The 16093-nt window shown below is 39.0% G+C and overlaps 1 protein-coding gene across 7 annotated transcripts; it reads left to right on the forward strand.

The window, feature by feature from the left end:
• The first annotated feature begins 988 nt into the window (after positions 1-988).
• On the forward strand, positions 989-15337 carry PTGR2 (prostaglandin reductase 2). 7 transcript variants are annotated; one of them, XM_019284669.3, is made up of 11 exons: positions 1102-2927; positions 5620-5710; positions 5991-6059; positions 7244-7362; positions 8384-8575; positions 9503-9673; positions 11100-11309; positions 11724-11845; positions 13106-13193; positions 13924-13963; positions 15125-15337. In XM_019284669.3, exons 3-11 carry the CDS (start codon positions 6023-6025, stop codon positions 15187-15189), a joined length of 1044 nt encoding a protein of 347 aa, XP_019140214.1. In that variant the 5' UTR covers positions 1102-2927; positions 5620-5710; positions 5991-6022; the 3' UTR covers positions 15190-15337. The 7 variants fall into 7 exon arrangements, with proteins under 7 accessions (XP_039407760.1, XP_010388210.1, XP_019140214.1 ...); XM_010389908.4 differs by lacking the exons at positions 1102-2927; positions 5620-5710 and adding an exon at positions 992-1019; XM_010389917.3 differs by lacking the exon at positions 5620-5710.
• Positions 15338-16093: the final 756 nt, after the last annotated feature.

The raw sequence follows: 16093 nt of genomic DNA on the forward strand, positions 1-16093 counted from the left end.
ACAAAGAAACTGTGCCCTCATAAACTGTAAATGCCTTCTGTCAGTGCCTCAGTTTAATAAGGCCAAGTGCTGAATCCTGCACTTGGGTTACAGCGACTCCATGCAGCACTACAGGCCTGGGGAAGAGTGGCTGGAAAGCTGCCTGGAGGAAAAGGACCTGGGGATGCTGGTTGATAGCAAAACGAACATCAGCCAATGTATCCCCGGGTGGCCAGGGAGGCCAATGGCATCCTGGCCTGTGTCAGCAATAGCGTGGACAGCAGGAGCAGGGCAGTGATTGTCCCCCCGTACTCAGCCCTCCTGAGGCCACACCTTGAGTGCTGTGCCCAGTTTTGGGCCCATCGCAACAAAAAAAAACATTGAGGTGCTGGAGTAGATCTAGAGAAGGGCAATGTAGGTGGTGAAGGGTCTGGAGCACAAATGTGAGGAGTAGCTGAGGGAGCTGGGGGTGTTTATCCTGGAGAAAAGAAGACTTGGGGGCAGGGGGTAACCTTATTGCTCTCTACAATTGCCTGGAAGGAGGTTGTAGCCAGGTGAGGTTTGGTCTCTTCTCCCAGGCAGCCAGCAATAGGACAAGAGGAAATGGCCTCAAGCTGTGCCAGCGGAGGTTCAGGTTGGACATTATGAATAATTTCTTCACTGAGTGAGTTATTAAGCATTAACCGGAATCCAGCTGCCTAGGGAAGGTGTGGAGTTGCCATTCCCTGGAGGTGTTCAAGAAACCGTATGCGGCACTTAGTGCCATGTGTAGTTGACAACGTGGTGTCCAGTGAAAGGTTGGCTCGATGCTCTTGGAGGCCTTTTCCAACCGTAATTCCAACTCTGTGTGATTATGCGATTCAGGGACTGCTCCGCCATCGCCCCACCCGCGCTTCACCTCAGGCCACCGCGGCCGGGCTCGGGGCATCGCCGCTTTAAGGGCGGGGCTCCCCAGCGTTTCCCTGTTTAAGGTCCGCGCGCGTGCGCGCGGGATCGGGGCGGGGTTGAGTGTTCTCTGGGGGGCGCGGGGCCGACTCGAGGTGAGCGGGGGCTTCGCGGTCTGAGGGGACGCAGCGGTGCCGGGGGGCAGCCGGGGCTCGGCCTGGGCCGGGGGGTGCTTGGTAGAGCCGGTACTCTCCTTCCCAGGAGTCGTATCCTCAGGGATTAGCGCTTCCTCGCTGCAGGGCAGGCGGGGGCACAGGTGCGGAAGGGGTTGGAAGAGGCTGTTGCCATTGCCCGATCCCTGGAACGGGAGCTCGAATTGAGCTTTACTGAGCCCCCGATCGAAACACGTCGCGGGGCGGTGGAGGCATCCCGGAGGAGAGGAGCGGAGCCCACTGCAGCCCCGGACTAGCCTGTAGCACTGAACGCCCTGCGCTGCCTCTGCCTCTCTGGGGTTCTCTCTCCTGGGCTGTTCTGTCTGCGGCTTCCGAAACTGCTAACGACCCGTCTCCAAGGCTCTCCCCAGAGGCTCTTCCACCTTTGGCAGCACTGCTTTCTAACTTGGTCTTTGGGCATACCTGGGAAAGTGGGTAGTCAGTAGGCTCTCTGAGATGGGTCTCACGTGGGAGCCTGCAAACTGCATCATAGGCTTCTCAAAAACCCCATCGGGTGATGCTCCTGCCCTCCTGGGAGCAATCTGTACTCCTTATGTGAAATTATGCTAAGAAGAAGTAGTCCTTAAAATACAAATACGGTATTTTAAACAATTTCCATCAATGCAACTATTTATTAAAAAAAGATAAAAAGTCCAAGATGTGGTACTTGAAAGTTTTTAGATAATTTTTTGGCACCTAAATCTGAAAAAGTAACATTTATACAGTTCTATTGTATGTAGATACAAATGTGTTTACCAACTGGAACTTTTGCTCCATAGGTCAGGAAAATCTGATAAAAAGCTGAAAGATACTAGGCTTCTTAGGAATATAAAGAAAGAGATGGCTGGATCAAGATCCTACAACTATTGTCACTGTCTTTTTCATCTGCTTCTGCTTTGGAGGAAAGACTGAAGCCTTCCTTCAACTCTTATAGTGTGTCAGAAAATCCACATGAAGAAAATGCTATGGGAGGAACTTCTCATCAGAGAATTCAGTGATGAGACATGGAACATTAGGAAATCTAAATTTATTGGTTCCGTTCATGAAAGTGCTTAGCTTTTTATGGCATGTGTTTTTCTCCATTCATGACAGTCAATATTGATTCTGGCTTGCCATTAACTAATATTAATCAAATGTAGAGCTCCTTAGTGGAGCTGGTGGAAACTTTGGTGCTTAATCCCTTACATTTGCTTTTCCATTTCCATCACCTTGCCAGTTACAGTTGTTTCTTCTTTCTTTTTTTCACCAGTTATTCCCATCTCAGTTTGCTTGTTTGTCTTATTCATTGTTCCCAGTTTCTTCAGTTCTCTTTCCCCATTTTGTTTCACTCTCCCCTGCTTTACTGGCCATTAAGTTGCTATTCTTGCCATGTTTCTCTGTTCTTACTGATTCCTAGTCCCAGTTCTTCCCATCTTTCTTTCCTGCATGTTCCTTGTTCAGAGTCAGTCTTGAAGTTTCTTTCCTTGAGTTTCCTTTGAGGATCCTTGCTCCAGCCATTTTGACATCACAGTTTCAGAAGGCTCCCAAATCTTGTTCTCTGTTTAGATTGCCTACTTCTTCCTCCTTGCTGCCTGGGCCTGATACAGTACTACCTGCTGTTCCTTTTTTTTTTTAACTAGACTGCATCTGGCATGGGCTTTAATGACTTGGAAGCAGGTGACTCATTTTGGCAAGAGTGTATGCAACTGAAAACCGCCTTACGGGCAGTCTCAGAAACAAGAAGTTCTGGGAACCAAGCCCAGGGCAAACAAACTGGAACATTTTAGCACTGAGGAATTTATTTAACGTTTTTAAAAGGAGTTGTCATGTGTCTCTGAAAAAATGGGGGAAGAAAGGCAAGGGGAAAAAGAGGTAAGAGTAAAACTGGGCTAAAACATACTTGAGACTCCCTAAGATGCTGCTGTTGTGCTGCCTAATCCTCCTGATGTACTCATAGGGTAGATAAGGTGATTGGCATAGAACAATGATGTTAAAACTTGGAATTTTTACTCTATTTGATTTAAAGAGTAAAACCAACTCAGATTATTTTTGTTTGGAAAAGCTAAAAAGTAACAATATGTGTTGCTTTGTGTTGTCTTTAAAAAAAAAATAGTCCAAAACATCCTGCACACTGGCTCTATGCACGTATTGAAAGGAATTGCTTATATGATACAAATCCCCTTTCTTTCACTTAAAAAAAAAAAAAAATTGGTTCTCTTTTCCCAAAAGCTTTCCTCACTTTACAGTGCTAAAATATGGTGCCTCTACTTATTTTCTTTAGTCAGTTCTGTTTGTTTGTAATGTGAGGAAAGTTTGATTCTTAATGTTGGTATGGTGTTACTGTGACCCCATTGGCTTGTGTAATGGTGTTGCTGACTTCCACTGTAGGTGCAGTCCTATTTAGAAGTAAATGTCCATCTGCAGTGTTGTATTTGTTGTCGCAGCTGTCATAGAATGAGTGACAATTCAGTTGCCAGTTTCACTTTTTGTCCACCCACTGACAGTATTTGGAAGATCTTCAAATTGAATCAGTACACAGGCTCCTCAAACAAAAGCTGTGAAAGCAAACTGGGAAATAAACAGTGGTTTTGTTCCTTCAAAATGTCAGGCATTCAAAGAAGTAGTCTAAACTTACACTGGATAATTTTTCTACTCACATCTTTCTATGCTGCTCTGTGTTGCTTTGTCTTCCTTTTAGTATGTTAATAACTTTGATTTTTTTTTTTTCTTTATAAAACTGGGGGTTTTTTCTTCTGTACAATCATAGAAAGCAGATATTTCAGGAGTATGTTAGTCACAATAAAAATTATCTTCATCCTCTCTTGTTCAGATTGGGTTTTTGTGTTTGCATAATACACATATTTAGTTTCAGGCTAACAAAAATTGAGTCAGCAGTTTTGACTGTACAGCAATTCTGCCTGCTCTGTGTTGTTTGTAAACAGAGGATCAAACCCTCAGCCACGGATATGGATAGTACATATTGAGGAGTGATTTGCCCAGATTTCATGTGAGCTGCCAGATGCTGTTGGTTTATATTCACTGCATTCTTAACTCATTATTTCTGCACAGAGCAGTTTGATTAGTGGTTATAAATTTCGACCAAGTTGTGAGTGTGTGCAAATCATTTACTAGAGTAGGCTTGTCCTTTTAAACTGCACTGGACACATCTGACAGTTTATAAAATGCTCATTGTATTAGCAGAAATTCTCAGATGCTAAAACAATTGCTCTGGGGATAACAACTGTACTACTTGAATGTAATTTTATTGGGCAGATGTTATCAGGAAGAATTTGGAGTTTTGTTCTGAAAAATATTCTGTAAAACAAATACAGAGTGATGTGCCCATGATCACACAGGAAGTCTAGAGCTGAGTACGATGTTGAACCTAACATCTGCCAAAGTTTATTTTAGGCTATCCTTCCTGTTAGGATTTTACATTATTTATGTTCTAGAGATCGTATCAGCTGTGTGGGTATAAAGATGGATTCTTGTTTTGATTTTTAATTGTAAAGTCCTTAATTTTCAATGCTCATTTTTGTTTATAAACAGTAACTAGTAATTTCATCGAAGTGTGGGGTTTTTTTTTCCTTTTTCCAGTTTTAGACTGTTGTTCTACATTGTTTTGTCCAAAGAACTCGACAGGTCACTTATTTTTCAATTATGTGATGCTGTAAAGACACATTTGAGATTCATTCCTTGTAGCTTATCTTGTAGCATCCTTAGGTGTTGAAATACTGGAAAGAAAATAACTTTTGAATAACTTTTTGCAAGTAAGTAGCTTTTCAAGTGCAAACATAATAAAATGTTAAACCTTGATGTGTTTCTTTAACAAGAGACTTGTGTTTTGAATCAGCTGTGTGTCTTAGAGGGGAGGGATGGCAAGGGATGTGCACCTTTTCTCCTAATAACTTTTAAATTATGTTTTTCAGCATTCCAGGCTATAGTTCTTGATGGTTTGTGAGTGCTGTTACGTAAGCACTGTAGCAGTACAGACAAGGTTCTGTATTTTGCAGTGTTCAAAGAATAAAGATGTTGGATAAGTGGTGATGATGTACTCTTTCTAGGCTCATCTTTTAGATTTGCTCCAATTTGCTGTTCTTGTCAAAGCTGTTTCTTATGGCAAAGATGTCAGCTATCATGTTTCATTCCTTAATGTCCTTTGTTCATGTGGAGGTTGGTTATTTATGGCTGTCAGCTGAAAACAGTAGTAACATCTTTATTTTGTATTAGATCTGAAAGCATGTATGATCATGGGGCTTTTTTATCAGGTTAACTTCCTCTTAATAAGTTTGAGTCTCACAGGTGCAAAATCACAGTTTTACAATCCTCTTTTAAAATGTTGAAATTCAATGAGAAATTTTTATGTAGAAGAGATTAAGTGGTGATCTCATTCTTTCTCATCTCTAATAGAGAGGCTAATGGAAAGAATTGCTTTTTCTTACCAAACATCTTACACAGCAATGTCTTTTTTCATGTACCTGCACACTGCTATTCTGGTGTGCCTGGCTGCCTTTTATTGAGTGGCACCTGACTTTGTGTGGATAATTGCCTCTGTGTCTTTTAGGTGGGAACAGGGTGTTCTCAGCGCAGGAAAGCAAATCAAACACGTCTCCTGCTGCCTGGTAGCGGATGGTGATGGTCTTAGAGGGAGCATGGTACATTACAATTTTCCATCTTTCCAGTAGGTGCAGCTGTGACATTGTATAAAATCAGGGCTTCAATAAGATAAACAGGGAAACTCCTTGTTCACACATTTGTTTATTTTATGCTTGAGGTTGGTTTATATGATCCTTTATATCTTCCTTGGGCATGGACACTGAAGTTGGTGAGGTCTGTATTCCATCCCCAGTTTCCAGATTACTGAGTACTTTGCCCCATATTCTTTTTTCAAGAACATTTATGTTTCGGGGCTTCAAACAACATTTTCTTTTGTAGAAATCCAGTGTGAAATTGCTGCAAAAGCAGAGATGATTATACAAAGAGTAGTGCTGAATTCACGGCCTGGTATGTATTTCTCTCCACTAAAGAAACAAGGTGTTTGTTCTGATTGCCTAATGCTCCAAAATGCTGAGGGTAGAAACAGAAACTAACTTGAGATACTGACTTTTATGTATCTTAATATTGCATGCAGCAATAAAGTTTATTTAAAGTGCATTTATTTTTATATATATATGTATTCATTTCCATTAACATAAATACATTTATATTAAATTTGTTTATGTTTATTAATATAAGTAAACTTTATTATTATAAATACCTTTCTATTATTAAATAACATATATTCAAACTGCATTTGTTTAGTCTGTATATACAGATTTCTAAACTGTTGGGTGAGAAAAAAGGATTAACACATAATATATGAGAAAACTCTAGGGGATGAAAGTGAAGAAAGATTATTGAACATGACTTTTTAGTTCTCACATTTATTCTTTTTGCATTATAAGAGATGTCTACAATATTTTGTTACTTTTAATTTTTGTTTCTTTGTAGTAAATATTGAATCTTTTATTCCTCTCATGTTTCAAAGGGTTTGTTTTTTAAATTTACGCTGTTGAGCTTTTGTTTACTTTCTTACTTACACATTTGCCTTGTTATGGATATCAGCACAGTATTTTGAGTAGTGAGTTCATAAATCTTCTGGTATAGAAGACTTTAAGTTTTGGAGGAAGTATTGTATGCTGCTTAATGCTAAAACAGTTTTAAGAGTTAAGAACTATTGTGTGACCTGCAATTAAGTCTTTCAAATGTTACAGCAGGAGCCTGCTGTAGTTGTGCAGTCACTCTGCAGTTAAAATATGCAAGGCTGTCTGGCTGTCTCAGTGTTAGTGGTTCCAGTTGTCTGATTGATCTGCTGCATGTGGTACCAACCTGAGGATGAAGCCTCCAGTTCTGGGGTTCTTACCACAGTTTTATGGGTCTTTTTGGGAAGCTTTAATGTTAGGAAGTCTCTGTGAAGGGATGCCCTTGCAGCAGGTGCATGTGCAGTGGCTCTGGTCTGTATTCCCTCAGTCTCACTTGAGTCAGAAGAGGCAGAAAAGTGAGAGTAGTTGGTTGGTAGTTTTATACCTGAGTAAACATATAACCTAATTTATTCTAAAAAGGACTACCTTAAAAAAAGGCCTTCCCTCTCTGATTAAGGGAAGCTCTATATTGATTCATTTATTTGTTTAATTTTAAAATAACTCTAGGTAAGAATGGAGTGCCAGTGGCTGAAAACTTCCGACTGGAGCAAAGTACAATAGCAGATACAGTCCAAGCAGGACAAGTGCGTGTTAAAACTCTCTACCTCTCAGTGGACCCCTACATGGTAGGTGCTGAACTTAGAGCTAAGCCAGAATTTGTTTTTTAAAGTACCTTCAATTCTGTACCTGTCATGATGTTTAACACCAAAGCTACCAATTACAGAACAAATATGTCTAGTATAACTTAGTAATTGTATTCATTCTGATGAAGTTGTACTGGGAAAGAATTTGGCATTAATATGCCTGGGATATATGTAGGAATATGACTTTATAGGACCAGGAAAAGACCATGAGCTCTGGTCTGCCATTACAGATTTGTTTGTATCAGCTTTTTCTGAACTTGGCCTTTTTTATATTTTTTTTTTCCCCCAGTCATGCACAATTACAGAAATCATGTGGTTGGAAGAATTGTGGGTTGAAATGGAAGTGAAAGTAGAACAACCAGACAGAGTCTGTAAAAGTTTGTTATAAAGAGAATTCCAATCATTTATTCCCTCCATAGATGGCGGTAGCAGAAAAGAAACAGTCTACATTTCAGGAAAGTACATTTAGTTTGGTAATTAAGGAAAAGCTTAAGAATCCTGAAATACTAGCTGTAGCTACAGGAGAAGCTGCGAAGAAAATACATCACATTTCAAGATGTTTCATTAAACAGATGTCTGTCAGGGGTGGTCTGCATATATTTGACTGCTCTTCAGTGCACAGGCATGGACTAAATGACTTTTGGGTGGTTTTTTTATCCTGCATTTCTAGGATTCCTTCAGTTAAGGAATGGCATTTGTAGGACTCTCATCAGACCCAAGCTTGCCATTATCAATTGCACTGGTGCCTTTGAGCCAACTTCTGTAGAATGTGTTGGCTTTGGTAACAGTGCTGGAGGAGATCAGGATGGTCCATTCTCCTGTACTGAGCAAACAAGGGGAAAGAAGGATCTAAGAAAAGATTATGAACACTTGGGGCTTATTCAGAGATTTTTGAGTAGCCCTTTGTGTTTGCAGTTTTAAACACATCTCATCCCTCACTCAATTTGAATTGATAAACAAGTGGTGTTCCACCAGAGCCTTTCAATAAAGCCTTGTTTTTCAGCGCTGCCGAATGAATGAGGACACGGGCTCAGATTACCTGCAGCCCTGGCAGCTGTCTGAAGTTGCTGATGGTGGGGGCATCGGGGTTGTGGAGGAGAGCAAGCACGATAACCTTGCTAAAGGAGACTTTGTAACTTCCTTCACTTGGCCCTGGCAGACAGTGGCAATTCTGGATGGAAGCTTGCTACAAAAGGTAATACAAATACAAATCCCAGGTTGTGACTGTTTTTTCCCCGAAACCCTTTTTTCCCCCCTAAATAGCTTGTTCCACAATTTGTAAATAGCAGCTAATGACAATATTTTTAGTGAAAAACAAGCATACCTATTGAAACAATCAGTTCTCAAAAAGCAGAGCAACCCATAGGTGCCAAAATTTGTATCAATTTTTTTTTCCGTAACAAAAATGTAAATGCTTTTGCTGGTTAACAGACAGGCCAGTATTATTTAAATTGTTGCTTTTATCAATAAATTGCCCTGAAGCTGCTTCAGTTAGTTAATTCTCTTAATTATTTTAATTCTAATATAACTCATTCTTCATGAGAGTGTAATTGTAAGATATAAAAGGTTTTAGGTATATTTATTTTACTAACTTATGTTAGTAAAAGCTTCTATATGAGGTTTTACATCCACATAAGAAAGGGTATTCAATATTAAGTTGAAAGTGGAGAGGTTTCAGTGCATTGGGGATACGATGTTGATTGTTCTCTTGTAACAGAAATTTACTGTAGTTTGAGAATTTATACTTCCCAATAAACTCCTTCCTTTAGGACTCTCTGCCACTAATCTGCAATCACTATATTTGGTAAAATGATGCATTTATATCCTTTATGCTAGCATAGGAATAGTTCACCATTGCTGGAAACTTCTTATCTCCCAACTGCTTTTTAATGCTTCCATAATTTAAGTTTTTGTGAGTTAACTTTGTTTGAAAACATTTTCTAAAACCACAGAGACTTAACATTTTTGTACAAACTTGTTATTAGACTGGAGCTAGAGATAGCCCATCCCTACCAATTGTACCTTACCTGGTAAATATCCTGAATTAGTCTTCTGCCTTCAGGCAATCAAAGAGCAAAACGTTAGAAACAAATGACCTCCACCACGCGTTTCTGTTCCCTAGCTTGTTCCACAACTTGTAAATGGACGCCTTTCCTACTTTCTGGGTGCAGCCGGCATCACGGGACTGACAGCCCTGTTGGGAATCAGGGAGAAAGGACATGTGACTGCAGGTGCAAATCAGACCATGGTGGTGAGTGGAGCAGCCGGTGCCTGTGGCTCTTTGGCCGGCCAGGTAGGTGTAGGCTTAGGACATACTGTGTTACCAAGTTTTGTCTTCTGAAACATGCTGGTTATTAAACATACAGATAAAATCATTGTAAACATGAGCAGGTATAATGCCATGGGAAGGGCTAGTTTCACAGGTTTGGCACACACTCTGTGAAAGACTTTACATATGAAACTCAAGTTTCATGAGGTAGGGAGAGGAGAAAACTGATGGTGGTGATTACTTGTTGCTAGCACAAGTAAAATAGATGGTATATATGCATGTATTTATTATACATTTATATGGTAGCCTACCATTCCAACACTCTATTGACTGGAGACTTTCTTCTCTATTAGAAAATAGTAAAAAAATATGGTAAACCCTTTGTGCTGTGTTCCATGACATCCTTTGTGTTTTGAGATTTACAGTCCTTTTATCCTCCTCCGCTTTGCGGAACCTGTTTGCAGTGTGTATGTGCTTATCTACAAATATCTCTCTAGATGTATTCATACATATACACAAGCAAACTTTAGACCTAATAAAGAGAAGCTATGAAGAAACAATGCATGAGCAAATCTATGAAGATTGTATTTAAATAAGTTATTGTCTCATTTTCTATTTGCCTTTTATTAGTTATGTTATGGTACTTGTGATGCCATGAAGATTTTTGCCTTTTCTTTTATACCCCTGTTATACCTTTTAGCAACTTCTGTATTCTTAGTGTTACATTCTTGGACTTGTTTGTTCAGCTAGAAGACTAAACATTTTAGAAACTTCGTAGTTAGGGGTTAGTGTGCCAAGAGAGACCAAGGTCCTTGCCAGAACACATTCTGTAAACTAAGATAGAACCGCCCAGGGGAAGGTTCCTTGGGGAGGGGGGCTTATTCAAGCCTCTCATTGGGGAATTTTGGATAGATATGTTAATTAGTAAGACCTATAGTGTTATACCAGATCTTTTGGGGGTGTGCATTGTGGTGTGCATTTCAGTGCATTTGACCTGGACATGTGCACCTAAGGATCCTTAAAATAAATACCAAGGTAAAATCCCTTTTCCCCTTCTAACCGTGTTTGACTCTTGATTTTAAGACCAGGAAAAGGCATTACTTGGCAGATGGTAGTTTTCTACTATATTTGGTTCTCCAGTACTGGCAGTCATTTGTGACTCTGCAAACATAGTCTCCTGCAGTCAGTGAGTTTCAAAAGATGGCAAATTTTGACTGTACCTGCCCCATATGTAGTTGTGAGGAGGGAGTGACAAGAGGCAGCTGTGTCACATGAGATGGGAGTTTTTGCTGCCTGGGGTTTAGGGGGATGGGGAATAACTGTAACACCCCTTAAGACTCCCTTTCTTCCACTGGTACTTTTATGCAGATGAATGATCTCTAACTTGTTTTTATTGTTTGGGGGTTTTGGTTGGTTGGTTTGTTTTGGTTTTTTAACTGTGTGCCTGCAGATTGGCCGTCTGGAGGGCTGCTCTAGAGTGGTGGGGATTGCTGGCACAGATGAGAAGTGCTCCATTTTGGTCCAAGAAATGGGGTTTGATGCTGCTATCAATTACAAGAAGGAGGATGTGGCAAAACAGCTACGTGAACTCTGCCCAGGTGGTGTGGATGTTTACTTTGACAATGTTGGTGGAGACATCAGTGATACAGTTATAAGTCAGGTGATTATTCCAGCTGTCAGGTTTATTCTAGTCATTCTCCAATGTCTGTATGCCCGGCTTTCAATTAATTCATACTGGAGTCCAGCCTGTAATACAGCAGAGCAGGCTTTCCACTTCAGTGATTGACTTCAGGTGCTGATCCTGGGGGCCCACAGTAAGATAACAATTTCCTATATTCCTTCTATTTTGTGTCTTTTTAAATTACACTAGGCTGTATAGCATTTATTTTTCCACTATTGCCTTGCATTTATGTATTTGAATGTTGTCATAGATTGAAGTGCATGCAATTCTCCCACTCTTTCATAGGAAATGTGGCTAGTGAAAATTTTGCAGTATCATCTATTGCATCTTTGAAAAATTTAGTTTCTGAGACCGAGGAATGTAATTTTTCTCACTTTGTGCTGTCCCAAACAGATGAATCAGAACAGCCATATCATCCTGTGTGGACAGATTTCTCAGTATAACAAAGATGTGCCTTATCCCCCTCCACTGCCTCCTGACATAGAAAAAATACAGAAAGAAAGGAACATCACAAGGTACATTTCTCCTCCGGAACTTGTGACCAGGTTCTGGGTAGATTATGCACATGATGTTTGGAAGGTAGTCTGTAATCTGCAGTAGCTACTGATAATCAGAAGAGAGTGTTGCCGTGCCTAAAAAGGAAATTTATAATCATGATATCAGTAGATCCTTTCTCTTACATTTGTCTTTATCAGTTAAAAAATGGGAAAGGATGTTGTATGTTGTTGTATCGAATCGTAGATGTCAGTTGTTACATTTTGATTGAGGTTGCTTTATTTAATCCTGGAATCCCTGAAAATTCTTAGAACAAGGGAAGGTGTTGCTATAGTTCTGTTCCTCAGGTATTTTGCAAAGTGCCTTCTCTCAAAATGTTGTCATTCAGGCAGAGAGAAAATCAATTCTTTTTAAAGTAAGGATGCAGCTGATGCAGTGATTTTATTGAAATTACATTTTTAGTGTTTGGGGAGTTATGAGATAATGGAACTGTAGGTGTGACAGATATATATGGATAAAACATTTGTATTATGTTCTGACTCTGGGAATTTCTGAATCTCCTCTTAGAATTCAGATGGACCTAAGGCAGAGATTAGGAGGAGATTCTTAGGAGACTTTTCAGTCGTTGTATTGCAGGACATTTTGGAGACTTGATTTCTGTGCAAATAAATCGATCTCTTCTAATTAAAATCTTTCCTTGTCCCTGTTACTGTTGTCTGCCCTCTTAAAAATGGATAAAAATAGTAAAATACACCATGCTTAGTAGAACGCAGTAGAGAATTTAGTCAGCATGTTCCTACAAGTAGCTATCATTTTTGATAATCATTTCAGTTTCTCAATTGCTATAGAAAGTCATGACATCAGGATATGCACAATTGTGGGGAGCCTGAAAATTAAGTTATTCTCATCATCTAGTTCCAGGTCCACTAATTTTTCTCCCTACCAATTAAAAAAAAAAAAAAAAAAAAAAAAAAACGAACCAAAGGAATTTGCTCACATCTTATGGATATTTGCTTGTTCTGGTGATACTACTTGATTTTTATTACTCTCCTCTTTCTGATAATTGAACAGAATTACCTGTCTAAGACTGATGTTACTGTCAAGCTCCCACTGCAGGAAGCTGTCACAACAAGCTGGCAAAACCCTGAGCTACATTTCGTTGTAATTCATGCTCATAACCTTTCCATTTCAACAAGGTTGTTTCCTGAAAAGATTTGTAAAGATTTTCAAGTACATTGACCAAGGTTTCTAAACTCAAAGCTCATTCTTTTCTTTCACAGGGAAAGATTCTTAGTGTTGAACTACATGGACAAACAAGAAGCTAGTGTATTACAACTCTGCCAGTGGATCCAAGAGGGTAAACTGAAGGTGAGAACTTTTAGGTTTTATCTATGGCCTTTAGTATTATCTCCTACTACAAGAGGACTAATTTCTTTGTCTCTGGCTCTTTTCTTGTGCCTCAGGATTGAAGAGACTTTTTAAAAAATGTGTAAGTATAATTGAAAGCTTTTTAGATAGCACTGTTTTAAAAGGTACCTGCTGAGGATGGTCTGACTGCAGTATGACAGACTTCTCTGATTACATGCTGCTGATATCTGTATTCTTTATTTCAGCATAGGGTGCAAGTGCTTTTTTACTTAAAGATTCAGACTTTCAAAAATATGTTCTTTCAAATACCTGATTAGTTAAATGTCCTGAATGCTTTTGAGGATCTTGTCTGAAATTTTGCTCCAAGCTTTAAAATCACAGTTTATTGCTTTGTGATGGGTATATGCTTAAACGTGCCTTGCCTGTGAGGTCTGTCTGAATTAGTTTTTGTTTCTTCAAGTAATCAGTAAATCTTCCTGGGAAAATACCAAGATACTAAATTTTGGCAGGGGCAGAGATCTGACTGAAGAATTAAATCACATGCAAATTTACCAGAAAATATTCACACCTCTCTTGATGAAAGAACCTGGTCCAAACAGAGCGCTGTCTATTGGAGCGAGAAGTCTTTAGATTTTGGTAGTTTCTATGGCAGTTTCTTACCGTGTTGCTAAGAATTGTGAAATGCTACTTTTGCTTGAGGAAAACTGAAAGGGCTTGTTTGCATTGACAGGTCAGAGAGACCGTGGTAGAAGGCTTAGCAAACATCGGTGGTAAGATCTTTACATCATTTTCTAAGAATAATAACCTGATAAAATACAATGACATTAGAGGCTAACTTCCTTCTTTGTTTCATTTGGCAACTTAGATTTTTCTATTTTATCAAAAATATTGTTTTTATGTTATAATAAAATATTTTTTTACAGATTGTTAGAATGTTCTGTAAGAAAATTATTGCATATTAAAAAAAATCATTGAATATAAATTTAGATTGTTGTTGTTGTTTTAGTACTGAGGGGAGTTTATTCTTAGACTGTTACCTTAGCAGCCAGTGATAGTCATCCTGATCCTAGAGGTTTAAAGTGCTGCCTATTTCTTAGAACTTGTGTGTAAGGAAATGCTTTTTTTGAAATCCTTGAACTTATACTTTAAAAAACTAGTATCTAACAGAGGTTGTTATTGGATTTGCTAACAAAAAAAAGTGAAAAGTACACACAAGAAAGGGCAAAGCATATTGCTAAAGAAAGTAAAAACTAATTTTTTTTTAACAGAACAGAATATCCTGTAGCCTGTTCAAAATATCTGTAACAAAGGAAATACAAAAATGAAGGGGGTCTGGTGACATGAGCTATGTGATCCAAGACGTGTTGTAAGAATGGTTCCCTTTCAAGTAAGAGGGAAGAGTATGATTTAGTCTTTAGTCCCACAAGACTGAAAACTAGTAGAACTAAGTGATAACTAAATCTTACAGATTTCAGTTTATTCTGGTCATTGCTAATTTCTCCTTACTGGTATACATATGTATTTTGAAGTAACTTGGTCAAATATCTCAGTCGTATATCATACTTATCATACTTTGTTTACTCAAAGGTATATTCTTTTGCACCAGCTTTTCACACTATTGTACAATATTTATAAACCTTTTTTCTTGCAAAAGTTTGTGAAACCCACAGCATTTGTGGGCTGTCCAATCATGCCTTGTCTCTCTTTGCTATATGTGTGACAGATCATTAGCAGTTTTACAGGGTAGCTTTTTTTAATCCCCTTCTTAATTTAGCACATCATTAAGGATAAATATGTTTAGGTCCAAAGTAGTATCTCTCCTTTTTGGGGAGCTGCTTAATACATTTGCTTCTACCATTTTTGGTTTCTTTTTTAGAAGCTACTTGGCTTGTTTTGCTTGGCACTAACTTATTTCATTATTTCCCTTGAAGCTGCTTTCCAGTCCATGATGAATGGAGGCAATATTGGAAAACAGATCGTCTCAGTTTCGAAGTAAAAGTCGTTGGTTCGAGAAAATAATTGCATTCTGTCTCTAATAGTGGTGAAGTTTTTACTTAATACTAATTTCCATTTCTTAAATAAACCATTAAGTTGTTCTGTATGCAGAGATTTTGGGATGCTAATAAACTAAATTGAACTGGAAACAGGAATGCAATGATTTATGCTCGAAATGAGTGATACGTTCTTGACGTGATTTTGACAGTCACCACCTACAGCACTTGCAAATATTTAATGGGTGTTGTCCCAAGCACAGGCTCATCACCTGGCTGGTGTGTGACACCCCTTCACACACCATGGTGAAGCATTCCTATTTCTTTATTGTATTCTGTGCAAAGGAGGAAATTAGGGGGCAACCCACAAACGTCTCACCATCATCAAAACATTACACTATTTACACATTTTAGCAAACAAAGGCATCAGCATTCATTGGTTACAGTTGACATAGTTTTTTCATTAATTAGTACTCAGAACCTTATTTGCCAGTTCTATCTCTTGCTTCTCAAGCTAATTATTCCACATGTGCAATACTTCCAGTCCATTTGGGGATCTGTTTTGACTTGGTAGTCAGGGGGTTGGTGGTTGCAGTCTCCCCTGACAGGATTACCTTTCCCCCAGTTACTGCTCAGTCCTGAATTCAGTGCTGAATTCACTGCAGGGGCTCTCATCCAGACAGCCCATTTATTTTGGGGTTGTGTTTCCTTTTCCTTAAAACAAAGGATTAGCCATGACTACAAGTTTCACACTGCAGTTGCTTAATCATAACTGCCTAGCTATAGTTACTCATTGACAACAAAAAAACTGCAAAGTTTGATTCAAATCTTGAGGGACTAGATATCATCAGGAACAATTTCCAATAAGTCATTTGTATGCAGCCACACAGTTTTGGTCATTACTAGTAT

This window comes from Corvus cornix, chromosome 5, assembly GCF_000738735.6.
Source record: "Corvus cornix cornix isolate S_Up_H32 chromosome 5, ASM73873v5, whole genome shotgun sequence".
Taxonomy (NCBI): Eukaryota; Metazoa; Chordata; class Aves; order Passeriformes; family Corvidae; genus Corvus; species Corvus cornix.